This window comes from Cydia splendana, chromosome 4 (assembly GCF_910591565.1).
Source record: "Cydia splendana chromosome 4, ilCydSple1.2, whole genome shotgun sequence".
Classification (NCBI taxonomy): domain Eukaryota; kingdom Metazoa; phylum Arthropoda; class Insecta; order Lepidoptera; family Tortricidae; genus Cydia; species Cydia splendana.
Genome location: NC_085963.1, coordinates 10,216,730 through 10,231,597, shown reverse-complemented (window position 1 = coordinate 10,231,597; position 14,868 = coordinate 10,216,730). Strand labels below are relative to the sequence as shown.

The window sequence follows — 14,868 nt, the reverse complement described above, 5'->3', positions numbered from 1 at the left end:
GGGAAAGCTAAACAGGCTACGGGGCGTAGCATCTTGTTTTGTGTGGTTTTAAAGTTTGAAGTTACCGGTGTTGTGGAACCAGAGGTCTCTAATAAATAATATCTTGCAAACGGTTACGGATATGATCTGCCAGCTGAGAGATACAACAGTGAAAACGGGTCATTTCTATGGATATTTCTTGCCAATGTAAAAAAGAATAACTACAGGATTCTAAATACCTTAGCGAAACCTTTAGTCATAAAGGAATCCGTACGGCAGAGTGGTTTTAATTTAACCGTGGGTTATCATTTATCATATTTATATTTATGTTTTTGGTTCTATGAGTAGCCCATTTAGAGCCTAGGTTTTACATAAGTACCTACTCTGATTATAGTTTCTTATAAGGTTTGGGTTCGTAGCCATCGTACCCGTTTAAATATGTACCTACCTATATATATATGTTTTATACCTACTTTAAATGGCAGTAGCCTAAAGGAAGAGTAAACTATTGTTTGGATTTCGATCTGGAATAGCTTCTTATCGCTCGATTTATCCTCGAGAATTGTTACAATTTGGCTTCAAGCAAAAAACCTTCCAGATTTTCACAGTATAACTTCAAAACTTAAAATTAAAGGCATTACAAGCATAATAAAAGCATATAATTACTTAATTCATTAGGTACTTTATTAATTTACCTACAAACCCCGTAATATTTCATTAAAATTCTTAAGAAAATGTTTTTATTTCTAAATGTCATATTGTTATTAACTTATATTTCTAAAGTCCAGTATTGTATGTCTCACTCTTGAGCAAATATCTTTTCTTCCGTCACTCGTTTGGTACATCATCCCTCCAGTCGCTACAAAATGCGTCGAGGTCGTCCAGGCATTTAAATTTAGTTGCCTAGGTATCACTGTGTCGCGGCAGAGTTCCTTTTCTTAAAGTTGACGTAGACGGGACCCTTGTTCCTCAATACAAGGTCCCCGATGAAGCTGAGGTCCTCCGGTCGGGTGACCGGCTGCAACTCGAACTTCCGCAACACTTCCGCTAACACTAATTTCATCTCGAGCAGTGCAAACTTTTGACCTGTAAAGTCAAGTACTTCGCATAAATAAATGTTACTATCGGTGCTAAAAGCAAACGTCTCAACACCAAAAGAAAATGGTACGGCAGGTAAGGGGTTAATTACGGCAACGAGTCTCAGCGCTAAGAACGGCATGTATTGTAGGTACCTAATTAGAGTACGTCTAAGCTAACTCTGCACCGATTTCAACGTGATATTTCCACTATGTCACGCCATTTTTTTTTATAGGAATAGTCGTTTCTCACATCCACATTCTGGCACTGCAATCAGTCTGCAAAATTAGTTACTCTCGACACTATCTTGATAAAATATACCTACTTTTCACCGATTCTTCTACTAACATAGGTATTATACGTATCAACATATGATGAATTAGTGTATGTAAATTACCCATATTTCTTCAACAAGATTCTAACGTTCAGTTTTTTGCGGTCACTACTAGGTATTAATGTTGGTAATGTGCATAATGCATTACATTACCTACGTGTTTTGTTTTTTTCGTCAATATATTCATTATTCATTTGGACGAAGAATACCAGATATACCTATTTTGTAAATTATAAATGAGACGGTGTAAACCACGTTTAAACATTGTAAGTAATCGAATCGTCTAAATTTATACCTGTGACTCAGAGAATGCCCTTATAGACTAGACAAAAAAATTCATAATCGCTCTCCTTCTTGATGCGACTGGCAAATCATATTACTTTTTGGCAACCGGATTTTTTAACCTAATTAAACCCCGCTGAGTCCGAATTTGCCGGTTGCTCGATGAAATCTTGACCGGAAGTGAGATATTTGATATTAAAGGTCCCTTTTTTTAGTTTTTCGTAAATAACTCTTAAACGGTGGCGCATAGCAAAAAATGTTCTATGACATAAGTAATCTGCATAAATTTGCCTACAAGAAAGATTCAGTACAATTTTTCGCTAGGATCAATATTCAAAGAGATATTAACGCGGGGAATTTAATTATAATCACTTCTGAGGCCCTTTTTTTAGTTTTTCGTAAATAACTCTTAAACGGTGGCCAATATCAAAAAATGTTGTTGAACGTTAATAATCTACACAAAATTTTGTACAAAAAGGATTCAGTACACTTTTCGCAGGGATCAATATTTAAAAAGATAATAAAGAGGGAAAGTTAATTGTAATAAATTCTGAGGTTCCTTGTTTGTATTTTTTCGTTAAAATTTTGAAACGAAAAACTAAAAATAGGGACCTGGAAATTGATTATTATTAACTTACCCCCTTTAATATCTCATTAAATATTGATCGTAGCGAAAAAATGTACAGAACCTTTTTTGTGGTCAATTTTATGTTCAATATTTATATATAATATTTTTTTGCAATGGACCACCGTTTACGAGTTATTTATGAAAAACTAAAAAAAAGTGACCTGTGAATTGATTGTAATTAACTTTCTTCCTTTAATATCGTTTTAAATATTGATCCTAGAGAAAAAAAGGATCAAGATGTTTTTGGAGAAAATTTTATGTAGATTATTTATTCATTAAAACCTATTTTGCTATGGGACACCGTTTACGAGTTATTTACAAAAAACTAAAAAGGGACTTTAAAATTGATTATAATTAACTTACCCGCTGCTTTTTAAATATTGATCCTAGCGAAAAGTGTTCTACATGTTTCTTGTAGGAAATTTTATGTTTATTATTTATGTCTAAGATTTTTTTTGCTGTGAGTCATACTTTACAAATTATTAACGAAAAAATAAAAACAAGGAACCTTAGAATTTATTATAATTAACTTTCCCACTTTATTATCTTTTTAAATATTGATCCCTGCGAAAAGTGTACTGAATCCTTTTTGTACAAAATTTTGTGTAGATTATTAACGTTTAACAACATTTTTTGATATTGGCCACCGTTTAAGTTATTTACGAAAAACTAAAAAAAGGACCCTAGAAGTGATTATAATTAAAATTCCCGCGTTAATATCTCTTTGAATATTGATCCTAGCGAAAATTTGTACTGAATCTTTCTTGTAGGCAATTTTATGCATATTACTTATGTCATAGAACATTTTTTGCTACGCGCCACCGTCAAGGTTTACGAAAAACTAAAAAAAGGGACCTTTAATATCAAACATCTCACTTCCGGTCAGGAATTCGATCAAGCAACCGGCAAATTCGAATTCAGCGGGGTCTAATTGGGTTAAAAAACCCAGTTGCCAAAAAGTAATTATGATTTGCCAGTCGAAATCGATTTAATGAAAAATATGACCAGTCTATTATTTGTATGTTTGGTTTTTGTGCTATTGTCATTCATAAGGTTATCACTTATCATTATCAAAATGCAGGTGACAAGCAAAAGTCACTAATTCTAAAAAAAAATTAAACAAAAATCGACCTTCTTTTGGTACTAATATGGTTCACTATGGCTACGAACTTGTGGTGGTACTTAGTGACTTTTGTTTGTCACCCGACGAAATAGAGAAAATAATGTTCTAGTTGGTGGAAACTTTATAAAATCCACTAGTTATTTACCTATGCAGTTCCTAGGTCCTGCGGAAAAGGGTATGTATGCGTAGGGGTGTCTCCGGGCGCAATGTTCGGGCAAGAATCGGTCGGGGTCGAACCGGGATGGGTCCGGGTAGAGGTCCTCGCGATGGTGCAGGTCGTAGATGGAGATGTGGCATCCCACTCCAGCGGGGACATCGTATTTGTTGCCTGGAAATGTTATTTTGTAAATTAGAGCGACCGAAAGAAAATTCAGACGGTACTTAAGTCTATTATGTAAGTACGTTTGAAAATGGTTTTATACAACGTTTTTTTATAAGTTTTAAAGTTACGAACAAATTGTAAGCGCCCGTCTAAGCTAACTCTGCACAGACTATGAAGTGACAGAGTGTGGAATTGCCAGTATAGACGTATTATTTTCCTAGAAATTTGATATTTATGGTTGCACTTCCACAACTATAAGTAATTTATGAACTTACTCAATTTAACATCTTCAGTCAATTTACGGCTAATAAAATGCACGGGAGGATAGATCCGTAGCGATTCTTTGATGCAGCGGTCTAGGTACGGCAAGTTGTTAATATCGTCCATGGTAATAGCGCGGTCGGACTCGCAAAACAAGTCTTTAATTTCTGCTACAATTTTGTTCTGAAAAATAATGTTTAATGCAGTCTCAAATTGTAGGGTTTCAGTAGGTAATATGTACCTACTTTCATTAATAAGGTGTTTATTGATCAACGTTTAGAAATTGGTACACTGTTTGGCAAAAATATTGATGTTTTACTTAATGATTAGAAGACTTTTTTTTTCTCTATAGGGCAGACAATATTTGCTCGCGTTTCCGGAGCTGGTCTTGTAGTAAAAAGTTGTTCATTATGACTTATATTATCAGTATTATCACCTCGCAGAGTATAGCTCAACTGATGTGAGCTCAACGTTGAAACACACCCTGTTTAAAAGTAGGTACTTACATATAATATGACTATGGTACTTACCTGTATGTCCCTATTATTAGCTAGCGCCACCATGCAAAATGTCAATCCCGAAGCAGTCGTGTCGTGGCCCTGTAATGGAGTTTAGTTTTAAAACTGTTTTTTGAATGATCCAAATCAGTTTACATGTTAATAATCGTGATTATTTATATTTAAAGACAGATATTTAAAGAAGAGGGCCGCTGCGTACTGTATTGTGTATTTAAGTCCTTTTGAATACATCAAACTAGTTTTTATGTTGCTGGATTCGTCAATCTATGCGTCCACAGTTAAAACGGCCGTTATTGTTTTGAGTTCTTAGATCGACGAATCTAGCAACATAAAAACTAGTTTGATGTATTCAAAAGGATTATTTAGCAGTGGTGCTAGTGTGCACGTTGATGGGCTCTTAAGGACCTTTAACATCCATCTATCGGCATTAAAATTCGTAGAGTTAGATAATCAGTTCATAGTTATAATTGTAACCTGTAATATTTTTATGTATGTTATATAGTTATATGTACGTAATTTATGTTTTCTTACCTCAAACATGAATGTATCGACTTCTTCTTGTATACCTGCACCATCAATCAGTCTATCTTTTTCAGCAGATATTAATAAATCTAGCATAGCTACTTTTTTCTTCTTCCTCATAAAAATATCGTCATATTCTTCGGCGTCCTTTATTGCATCTGAATTTATATTATTCTCAAGCATCAACTTTCTTTGTTCTATGACAGTTTTAGTAAAATTTCTAATTATTTTCAAATGCTTATTCTGCTCTCTGCCCAACGACGTGAGATTAAAAATAAAGTCTGAAAACAAATATATCCTCGCGAAACGTTTGCTGAAAATATGACCAATTCTGTATATCGTGTCTTTGTAAGTCCTTGCGGCATTGGTTTCCTGTTCATTTAATTGCGTCCCCATCGCGGTTTCTGTAAAAAAAAATTCGGGCGCATTAATATTAGCCGGAATATTAAATGGATGTGCTGGAGACTTTTTGACAGCTGAATATAAACACGCTATAATAATAAATATGTATGTAAATGCTGGTGGCTTTTTATTAATATGTTTATATGGATTTTGTATTATTTTTGTATTTACTTAGGTACATATTTATTTATAATTACCTATTTAATTATTTTTGAATAAATTTTTGTAATAAACTATTATATTTATATTATAAAAACCTAGCCTAAGATATAAAATAAATAAAGAGAAATAACGTGCAGATACAACATTTATTGATTATCTGAGCCGTTCCAACAGGTTATGCCCCTATTATTTAGCATTAAATTAAAATTACTGTTACTACGTACCACAAATGGAGCTAAGTGTGAACTCGGATATGATGGGCACGACGTCGACGGGCCGCTCCGAAGCCGCCTCAAGAACAGTCAAGAGCCGCTGCGCGTTCTCCTGCAGAATCACGCTGAACTGCCGCAGTATATTAAAGTGAAAGGTGGGCGTCAGGATTTTACGACGAGTTTGCCATTTTTCACCTGTAAAGTCAATAATTAAATAGAATAAAAACATATATTAAAAGGTTACACATAAAAAAGACCGGCCAAGTGCGAGTCGGACTCGCCCATCGAGAGTTCTGTACAATTGTAACTTTATTTAATTTTGTTTTTACAAATTTATAGTTTTCAGATTTTTCTCTGTACTTGTAGTGTAAGGCTATATTACTTGCCAAATTTTATAGTTCTAGAATCTAGGTCAACGGAAGTATCTTATGAATTTTGATTCCCTTGAGAGTATCGACATATATTGATGTAAGTATCTGACATAATATTTTTTTACGTTAACTTAAAAGTGTGTTTTTTTTCACAGCTTCAAGGGACTGTAGACCTGAGTAGGTAAGTACATTACATGGTTATTAAACTTGATACCTCCACGCGTTCCCGAGATAAAGGGTTTTGACAGACAGACGGACGGACGGAGAACAAAGTGTAGTAGGACATCTTTGTGCTAGGAAAATGGCGTCGCTGCGCAGTTGCGTCAGCAGCCATAGAATTGACTAGACGCCGACGCTCGGGAGACGCTAGCGTGGGGCCCTGACAGTAATTAATACAATACAACCACACTCAACATGTGCTTTTTCATGCTAGCTGGTAGATTGGTCTTGAGGAAACCGGTCCCAATAATAAACTAGGCCTGTTTTATAATATAAACATAATTGAATATTTTAACATATTTTATATTAACACAAACAGTAATCCTTAATACGTATAGGTATGTAGAAATCCTTGTTTATAGGTAATATTTATAAAGTGTTATTTAGAAGACGCTGTTACAACTTAAGGTTTTTATTGCTACTTAGAGAAAAGTGCAATTTAGAAAATGTATAAGTCAGTTGTAATAATAAGCAAACTGTGATGTTGTGAACTATGTAGGTACCTATTTTGCCACACCCTTTCCAGGGTCCATGTATGTAACATCTGTACTGGTATGCAAATAAAGATCTCTCTATCTATAATCTAATCAAAATCGAATTCAGATCATTTAATATTTTGCTCACCTGGTACTTAAGTGTTGGGCAGGAGAAACCCTTGTGTGCCGATACAGCATGCTCTATACCGTGGTTGTCTACTTTGTTATAAAATATCAGTGCCATTTGTGAATTTGGATATAATTTGGACTTTCATTCCGGAAGTCGCGGATTCAAACCCCGGCTCGTACCAATGAGTTTTTCGGAACTTATGTACGAAATATCATTTGATATTTGCCAGTCGCTTTTCGATGAAGGAAAACATCGTGAGGAAACCGGACTAATCCCAGTAATGCCTAGTTTCCCCTCTGGGTTGGAAGGTCAGATGGCAGTCGCTTTCGTAAAAACTAATGCCTACGCCAATTCTCGGGATTAGTTGTCAAGCGGACCCCAGGCTCCCATGAGGAAGGAGAAGAACAGTACACCGAATATGCCCTTAAACGGATCCCCACTATTTTTGATACACTGAAAAAAAAACAATGAACGGAAATGTACGTACTAAATGTATAAATTTACCGTTACTTAACAGCAGCCCTTCCTGTAGCCATTGTTTCAATAAATTATATACTATGCTTTTTTCGCTGTGTTTCATTGTTGACATAATTATCTGCAAACAAGTTCTAATTAAAATACTGCATCGCACATACTCGTAGGTTGGAAATCCCGATTTAGGCCGCCAAAAGTCAACTTTCTAAAAGTCTGCTTATCGCAAAACTAATTAGTTTTCAAAATACACCACACTATCACGGAATTAATCCCACCTCACCACCACCTTTATCGTTACGTAGGTAATCCACCAGGTTCTCAAAACTCAGTCACACACGCGTTGCACACGCGGTTCTTAGCACTCTTATCCGATGCAAACCTTTCTAAGCCAATATTTATTTTTGTGGAGTTTATTTGTCAGTGAAAGTGATGGATATCGAAAATTCAGGTAAGTTTCTATTATTTTCAATTATTTTGAATTAGAAATATCTATTTTATGATATATATATAACCCACTAAACATGACCCTTTTCGTGATGAAAAATTTGTTATTTTTTCATATTCAATTGTGAAAATATTATACTTCCGAGCCCGTCCGAGTAATATTTTGTATGTCATTCTATAAATCAATTATATCTTTACATTTTATGAAAAAATTGGAGGGCACTTTTGGGCTTTTTGTAAAATATCGAGTTTCAAAAAAAACTTTCAGAAATAGCAAATTGTTACGTTTTTTTTTCACTAGCGTTAAAATGTCTTTTCTGTTATTCTAGGTTCATCAAATGCCTCGAGTTTAAAAGTTGTGACTCGAAAATACCTGTTTGATAAGTTAAATGAACAAAATTTTCAGTCAATAACTGAAAAATTGGACTTTTTGGAAAATTATCTCCTTATGCGCTCAGGTGACGGAGATGAAGAAAAAAAGAACATGAAGCGTAAATTTTCAGATTTTAAATCAGAATTTAAAAAGAGATGGATTAAATCACGTCGCATTGTGAAAAATTTTCTGATATCTAATGAATCTTGGTTGGAAAAAAGCTACGCCGCTCCGCCCATACGCTCTGGAAACGGCAAAGCTTTATATAAATTTGTATGAGTGGCATCCGATGACACCGACAATGCACAAAATACTGATCCATGGCAGAATTACATATTATTGAAAACTTAATAGTTCCCTTTGGACAACTTTCGGAGGAAGCTGCAGAAGCCCGAAACAAACACTTTCGGTCATATCGTTTAAACTATGCCCGAAAGTTTTCTAGAGAACACTGCAATCTGGACATTTACCATAGGATGCTTCTGACCTCCGATCCGCTTATCAGCAGTACGAGAAAGATAACGAAACCTCGAGTTAAATTATTTCTGCCAGAAACTATGCAGCTATTGATTTCTGCTGAGCCACATAAGGCGAGAGCGGAGAGTGATCAATGCTACCCAAGCGATGAGGAGGATTTTTCTTTAAGATATGATGATGATTAAATGTGGCGTGTGATTTATTTATTTATGTTAATCTTTTTGAGTGAATGTATCAGTCGTAATAATGTTACATAACAACCTTGGTATATTTCTATTAGTTTCTGTAATACATATGTTACTCTTATACCTAAATATTATATTATTTATTTATTCCTTAAATTAACATTTACAGTCAAACTACACATGTTAAAAGGAGTGACATTATATAAACATTGAGAATTTTACTTAAGTGCTAACTATACATTGATTGAGCTCGGCGTCGTTATTGACTCTAGGTATCGGCTACTAATTGACACAAAACTAGGTTCCGTGCATTGGAATATGTCAAGTTCGCTGTCGCTGTCCAATATATCGTTCAGGAGAGACAATGTGCGGTGCAGCGGTGAGTGGGATAATGCCCGGGTCCGCGCCGCCGGGACTGCATAACAGCGCGCGGCGACGAGGGCGCAGCTGAATACTGCTGTGGACAGGTACTCGAAACGGGACATGAGCTACTAGCAACTGAGGGTTATGTATTTGGCCACGGATTAGGAGATAAAAATATCTTACGAGTGCCACATTTGTTCTGGCCTCGAGGATGGTGTAGTTAACCATTCCGAGAATATACAGACTAAGGTACATGTATGGATAGTAACCATAAAGTTTATTTGTATAGATGACAGATGAACGATTTCTGGACCCTCTCCAACATAAGTGTGTAGTGTTGTTTATGGGGACTCCAAATTATCGCATTCGTCTCAAGTCGGCTTCGTACATACGCGTTGTACAGTTTTCTAAGTGCATTCTGTGTACTGAAAGATTTTGATTGGCGGATTACGAAACCTAGGCATTTTCTTGCAGCCTTACAGGCGCTGACAATGTGGTCATTGAATGTGAGCTGTTGATCGAATATTGTCCCAAGATCACGAACTGATGCAACTTGCTGGAGAGAATTATTTCCGATCCTGTAATTACATTTTTGAGGATGTCGAGCACGGGTGTATGACATGACCGAGCATTTCTCTACGTTTAGAGACAATTTGTTTTGAACACTCCAAGCACAGGCACTGTCAATGTCTTGCTGCAGCTTTAGACAATCCTCCTGGTCACCAACCGATTTGACTAATTTTAGGTCATCAGCAAACATTAAGCAAGTAGAATGCCTAATATTTGCTGGCAGGTCATTAACTAAGACCAGAAAAAGGAGAGGACCCAGGTTACTACCTTGACCAATTTCTGAGTGTACTGGGTACAGATTAGACCTAAATTGGCCATATTGCACATACTGTTGCCTCCCTGAAAAGTAAGAGGCTAAGAAGGATAAGAGCTGACAGGAAAATCCAGCTAAAGCCATTTCCCCAAGTAGTAAGTCGTTATTTACTGTGTCAAAGGCTGTGTCGATAGTCAAAATAGGCAACATAGACCTGTTTTTTATTATCTAGGCTATTGGAAATTATGGTTGTTGCGTTTATAAGGTTCGATGAGGTCGAACGCTTTGATAAGAACCCATGCTGCTCATCACAGAACCAGCCTTTGAGATGCCGATTTATGTGTGAGCACAGGATACTTTCAAAATTTTTTCCGAATATGGATAACACCGTAATAGGGAATATTTTTTAGTGGGACACATTCTGAAATTATTGCATCCAATATAAAGTAAAAACTTTTAACACATTCATCAACGGTAGTACAAGTAGTCAATGGGGACCAATCAGTGTTAGATATATTATATGTATAAATATATGCGTATTTTATTATTTATGTATTCAATGGAAGATAATACATATTTATTTACTATAATATATATCATTAATATATAAAATAATCAAGCGAGGAGGAGAAAAATCAATATTTTTTTGGAAAAAAGGGCCATAAATTTAAAAATAATAATTGTAATTATCTAAAAATATGTTTTCTTAGTTCGAAATCGTATAAAAAGTGCAAAAATGCAATAAAATATTTTTGGCGGCCTAAATCGGGATTTCCGACCTATGTGCATCGGTTCAATAGAAATACACTAATTAGGTACTAAAATACCTAAGTATACATAGATATACGAGTAAATAATAAGTATAGTAATATAAACAACAAATTTAGGAAATATTTCCCTTTTTAGGGTTCCGTACCAAAAAGGTACAAAAGGAACCCTTACGCCGGCTCTGTCCGTCCGTCCGTTGTGCATTCCGAAACAATTTTATTTTTTTACAGGAACAAAAATTGATTAATGAAGGTAAATTTATGTAAATTAACAAAAATATTTTCCAAATTTAAGGGGTCATCCATTAATTACATCACACGAATTTCTAGGTTTTTTGACCCCTCCCCCCCTCATTGTCACACTTGGTCACATTTGGCAAACCCCTCCCCCCCTGGTGTGACGTCACACTTTTTGAACGAAATCGGCAAATCGAATTAAATAGATTGTACCTATTTTTAATATTTTATCAAAATATTAGTAATTTTATAACCCAAAACTGATTAGGAAAGGAAATAAAACGAATAAAAATGATTATTGTTCCAAAAATTTGTTATTTAACTGTACAACAAATTAAATAATTTAAATAAGTTAAAGTGACGTCACATAATTCGTGACTCCCCCCTCCCCCCTGTCACAACATGTCACATTTTCTTGACCCCCTCCCCCCTCTAGACGTGTGATGTAATTAATGGATGACCCCTAATTTGCAATTTAACCATCTTCACGGGTGCTTATTATACTTCAAGTATAATTTCTATGAAGTTACACTAAAGACACCTTCTTTCAAATAAAACAATAATTGATGAATTCGGTTCGCATTAAAAATAATTATCCCTAACAACTCAACATACCTGTGCATACATACGGCAACTAAACATATCAATGTATAGATATAGATCTCGATATATATTATTTTATTAATTAAGTACCTCTATATCTTCTGGATTATAGATGGTCACTGCCCCTAACGGGTAACACCAAAATCTGTAAATTCCATGAAATCTCTTTGCAAAGTCTCGCCCTAAGTCCATTAATTTATCTGTAAATTAAACAACAATGATTAAGTTAGGTACCTGTTGTATACTTTATTAGTAATCTAAAGGGACCCACTGATTAACAGGCCGTCGGATGGTATATGCCTGTCAGTTGTTCGGAACTGTCAACTTTTTGTTCTAACTGACAGGCCGATTCCGTCTAGTGAGGGAAGTAGTGTCACCCAATGTATGGGACGTGCAAATTTTGGCATCGGATGAATTCACTTGGCACAGATGTAGTATACGTAAAGCTAAGCAATCCAGCCCGGTAGCCATCCGCCACCCCCTGGTGGGTAGGCAGGGGGGCATCCAAAGTTACACGCCTTCTATCGGCTTCTATTTAACCTACCACCTCGAGTTTGGTATCATTTCCAGATAAATCGGGCATGGGGAATTCATTCTTGAGACATTTAATGTACAGTTTTATAGAAAAAAATAACCGAATAAGCCGAAACTACAAATGCTAGAAAGTTGAAATTTGCACACCAGGTTACATTTATAATGTGTACAAGAGATAAGAAGCGATTTTGAAAAATTCAACCCCTTAGGGGGTTAAAAAGGGGATGGAAGTTTGTATGGGGTTCATGTTTTATATTAAGCTAGGAATTTTAAACTTCGTTAAAAGATATATTATTGAAATACAAGAAAACTAATTTCAGCGTTTTTGAAAATTCATCTCCTAAGGTGGCGAAATATGGGTTGAAAATTTGTATGGAGATCAAAATTTTTTTCTAGTGTGAGGCATGAAACTTTTTATATGCGCTTATTATTAGAATACAAGAAAAGTGATTTCAGCGTTTTTAAAAATTCATCCTCTAACGGGGTTAAAAAGGAGTTCGAAGCTTAAATCCATTACAAACTACTTTGACTGCCCCCCCTGCCTACCTGCCAGGGGGTGGCGGATGTCTACCGGGCTCAATTAGCTTAGCTTTACGTATATTACATCTGTGCTAAGTGGATTCATCCGATACCAAAATTTGCACCTTATGACACTACTTCCCGTACTAGCCCGGCGGACTGTTAATCAGTGGGCCCCTTAAAACCTGATGTGTATACACACCTGGTGGAACTATAATTTCAAGCGCGTTTCCAATTATAAATGCATCCTTCGGGCCTGGTATTTTTCTTAGCGCCCTTGCTACACTATTGTAATTAAAAAACACATGAATAACGCACAGTAAAATCGCAGTCGTTAATAAATAAATTAACATTTTAGACGAGTCCACCAGCCGCGGCTCACAATTAACTAAATCAGAATGTTGTTATCATGTTGTGATCGTTATTCGGGTGAATAGCGATAGCAATGTGTAGACATGGCCGTCCTTAAAATACATACATACCTAACTGATTATTATATTCTTAGCATTATGAAACTATTGATTCTGATTCTTATTGTTGTTCACCGCGTGTCCGTACGTTTTGTGACCGTAAACACAGAATAAATAATAGTACTAAGTACAGAAGACTCACTCTCTAACAAAACGCGTCTGTTACGATCAGCACAGATATGGCCGCTAGGTGGCGACAGCGCCACGCGCGGCTTATGCCAAACCCCAAAATTGGGGCCGAACGGATGCTTTTAGCTACCTGTAGCAAAGGGGTCCATATTGGGTTGCATACAAGTTTAGGTCATATCTTTGATGCGCATAACAACTTATGTCATAATCATCATTGCGCATACAAATGAAAAGTCATATCATATTGTGTCATACATTTTTAACCATAATATTTGATGACATACTCAGCAGTTGTCATGTATTTTTTGTGCATATAGGTTTTGATTATAATGAATCAAATGTCATACCAGCTAAAAGCATATTTATCTATACTTATAAGGTTTTGACGTATAACGTTTTGCAGCATAATAATTTTCAACCATAATAGTTTACATAAATAATTTAAGAAACTAATTTTAGCCTCTCAACAGCTCCTCGAAAAATAACCTTTTCCCTAATCTCCGTCCAAACACTTAATTCGACGGAGCCCCGCTCACGCGGGGCTCCTATTTCTGCGTAGTTCAAATTACACAACCAGGCTAACATAAGCCGGGAAAGATAACCGGGGCCTAAGCACCAACGGTAGTACAAGTCAAATCCGGAAAAAGAAGCAAGGAAAAGCTCAAACGAAAACAAAAAATAATCGGTAAAAAATGAACCAAGTAAGGATCACCATTAGGGGAAGGGCGGACTAAAGCACATTTTAGAATTTGAGATTTATTGGGTGAACGGGCCAAAAGAAGAAACTATTTCAAAATATCTTTAGTATGATAGGTACCGATGTGTTCGGAATCGGTATCAGCCAAAACGTATACCTGCGGGGACACTCTTCTAACCACTCGGCACCGAATGAAACGTGGAGCGAATTTACCGCCCCGAAAAGGGTCAGCGGAGCCACGCTGGAAATTCCTGCGCCAAACGACTTGGTCAACAACGATTCTGGGCGAAGAACGGTTCGTGTTGAACTTGGCGGCGTTACGATGAAAGGCCAAAGCCATCGCATCAGAAACTTTATCGTATACCTCACGAAGCCTCTGAAGATTCGAAGCGCGTTCTATCCGGCTGAGTCCCACATCTTGGTCCACAACCTGATTCTCAACACGCTCACGAATCATTGACAACTCGCGGCCGTACATCAAAAAATTCGGTGTGTAAGCAGTAGCCAAATTTATACAAGAATTCAAATAAAGAGCGACCCGATGTAAATGAGATGACCAACTGCGTTGGTCATTTTCAACTAAAATGCTCAAAGTAGTAATCACGACCTGGTTATATCTCTCCACAACATTCGCTTGTGGCGAATAATATGGGGTATAACACGCACCCGGAATATTATAGCTCGTCAGGAAATCTAGAAATTGACGACTATGAAAAACTGTAGCGTTGTCACAGAGAATGTTAGTAGGAACACCG

General features: G+C 36.2%; 1 protein-coding gene across 1 annotated transcript; it reads right to left on the bottom strand.

The window, feature by feature from the left end:
• Nucleotides 1-866: 866 nt before the first annotated feature.
• On the bottom strand, nt 867-13,246 carry LOC134789850 (cytochrome P450 4C1-like). The gene is made up of 9 exons (XM_063760514.1): nt 13,020-13,246; nt 11,855-11,964; nt 7,523-7,613; nt 5,835-6,017; nt 5,056-5,450; nt 4,537-4,605; nt 4,021-4,189; nt 3,569-3,751; nt 867-1,065 (listed from the first exon to the last, which is right to left on the bottom strand). The coding sequence occupies exons 1-9, from the start codon at nt 13,168-13,170 to the stop codon at nt 890-892; spliced, it is 1,527 nt and encodes a 508-aa protein (XP_063616584.1). The 5' UTR covers nt 13,171-13,246; the 3' UTR covers nt 867-889.
• Nucleotides 13,247-14,868: the final 1,622 nt, after the last annotated feature.

Excerpts from the sequence above, each read along its gene's own strand:
- LOC134789850 (XM_063760514.1), bottom strand. The coding sequence starts at position 13,170 with ATGTTAATTTATTTATTAACGACTGCGATTTTACTGTGCGTTATTCAT. Across the intron at positions 7,614-11,854 it reads ATAATCCAGAAGATATAGAG|ATAATTATGTCAACAATGAA; the intron begins GTACTTAATTAA and ends ACTTGTTTGCAG. Across the intron at positions 6,018-7,522 it reads AGGGCTGCTGTTAAGTAACG|GTGAAAAATGGCAAACTCGT; the intron begins GTAAATTTATAC and ends TTGACTTTACAG.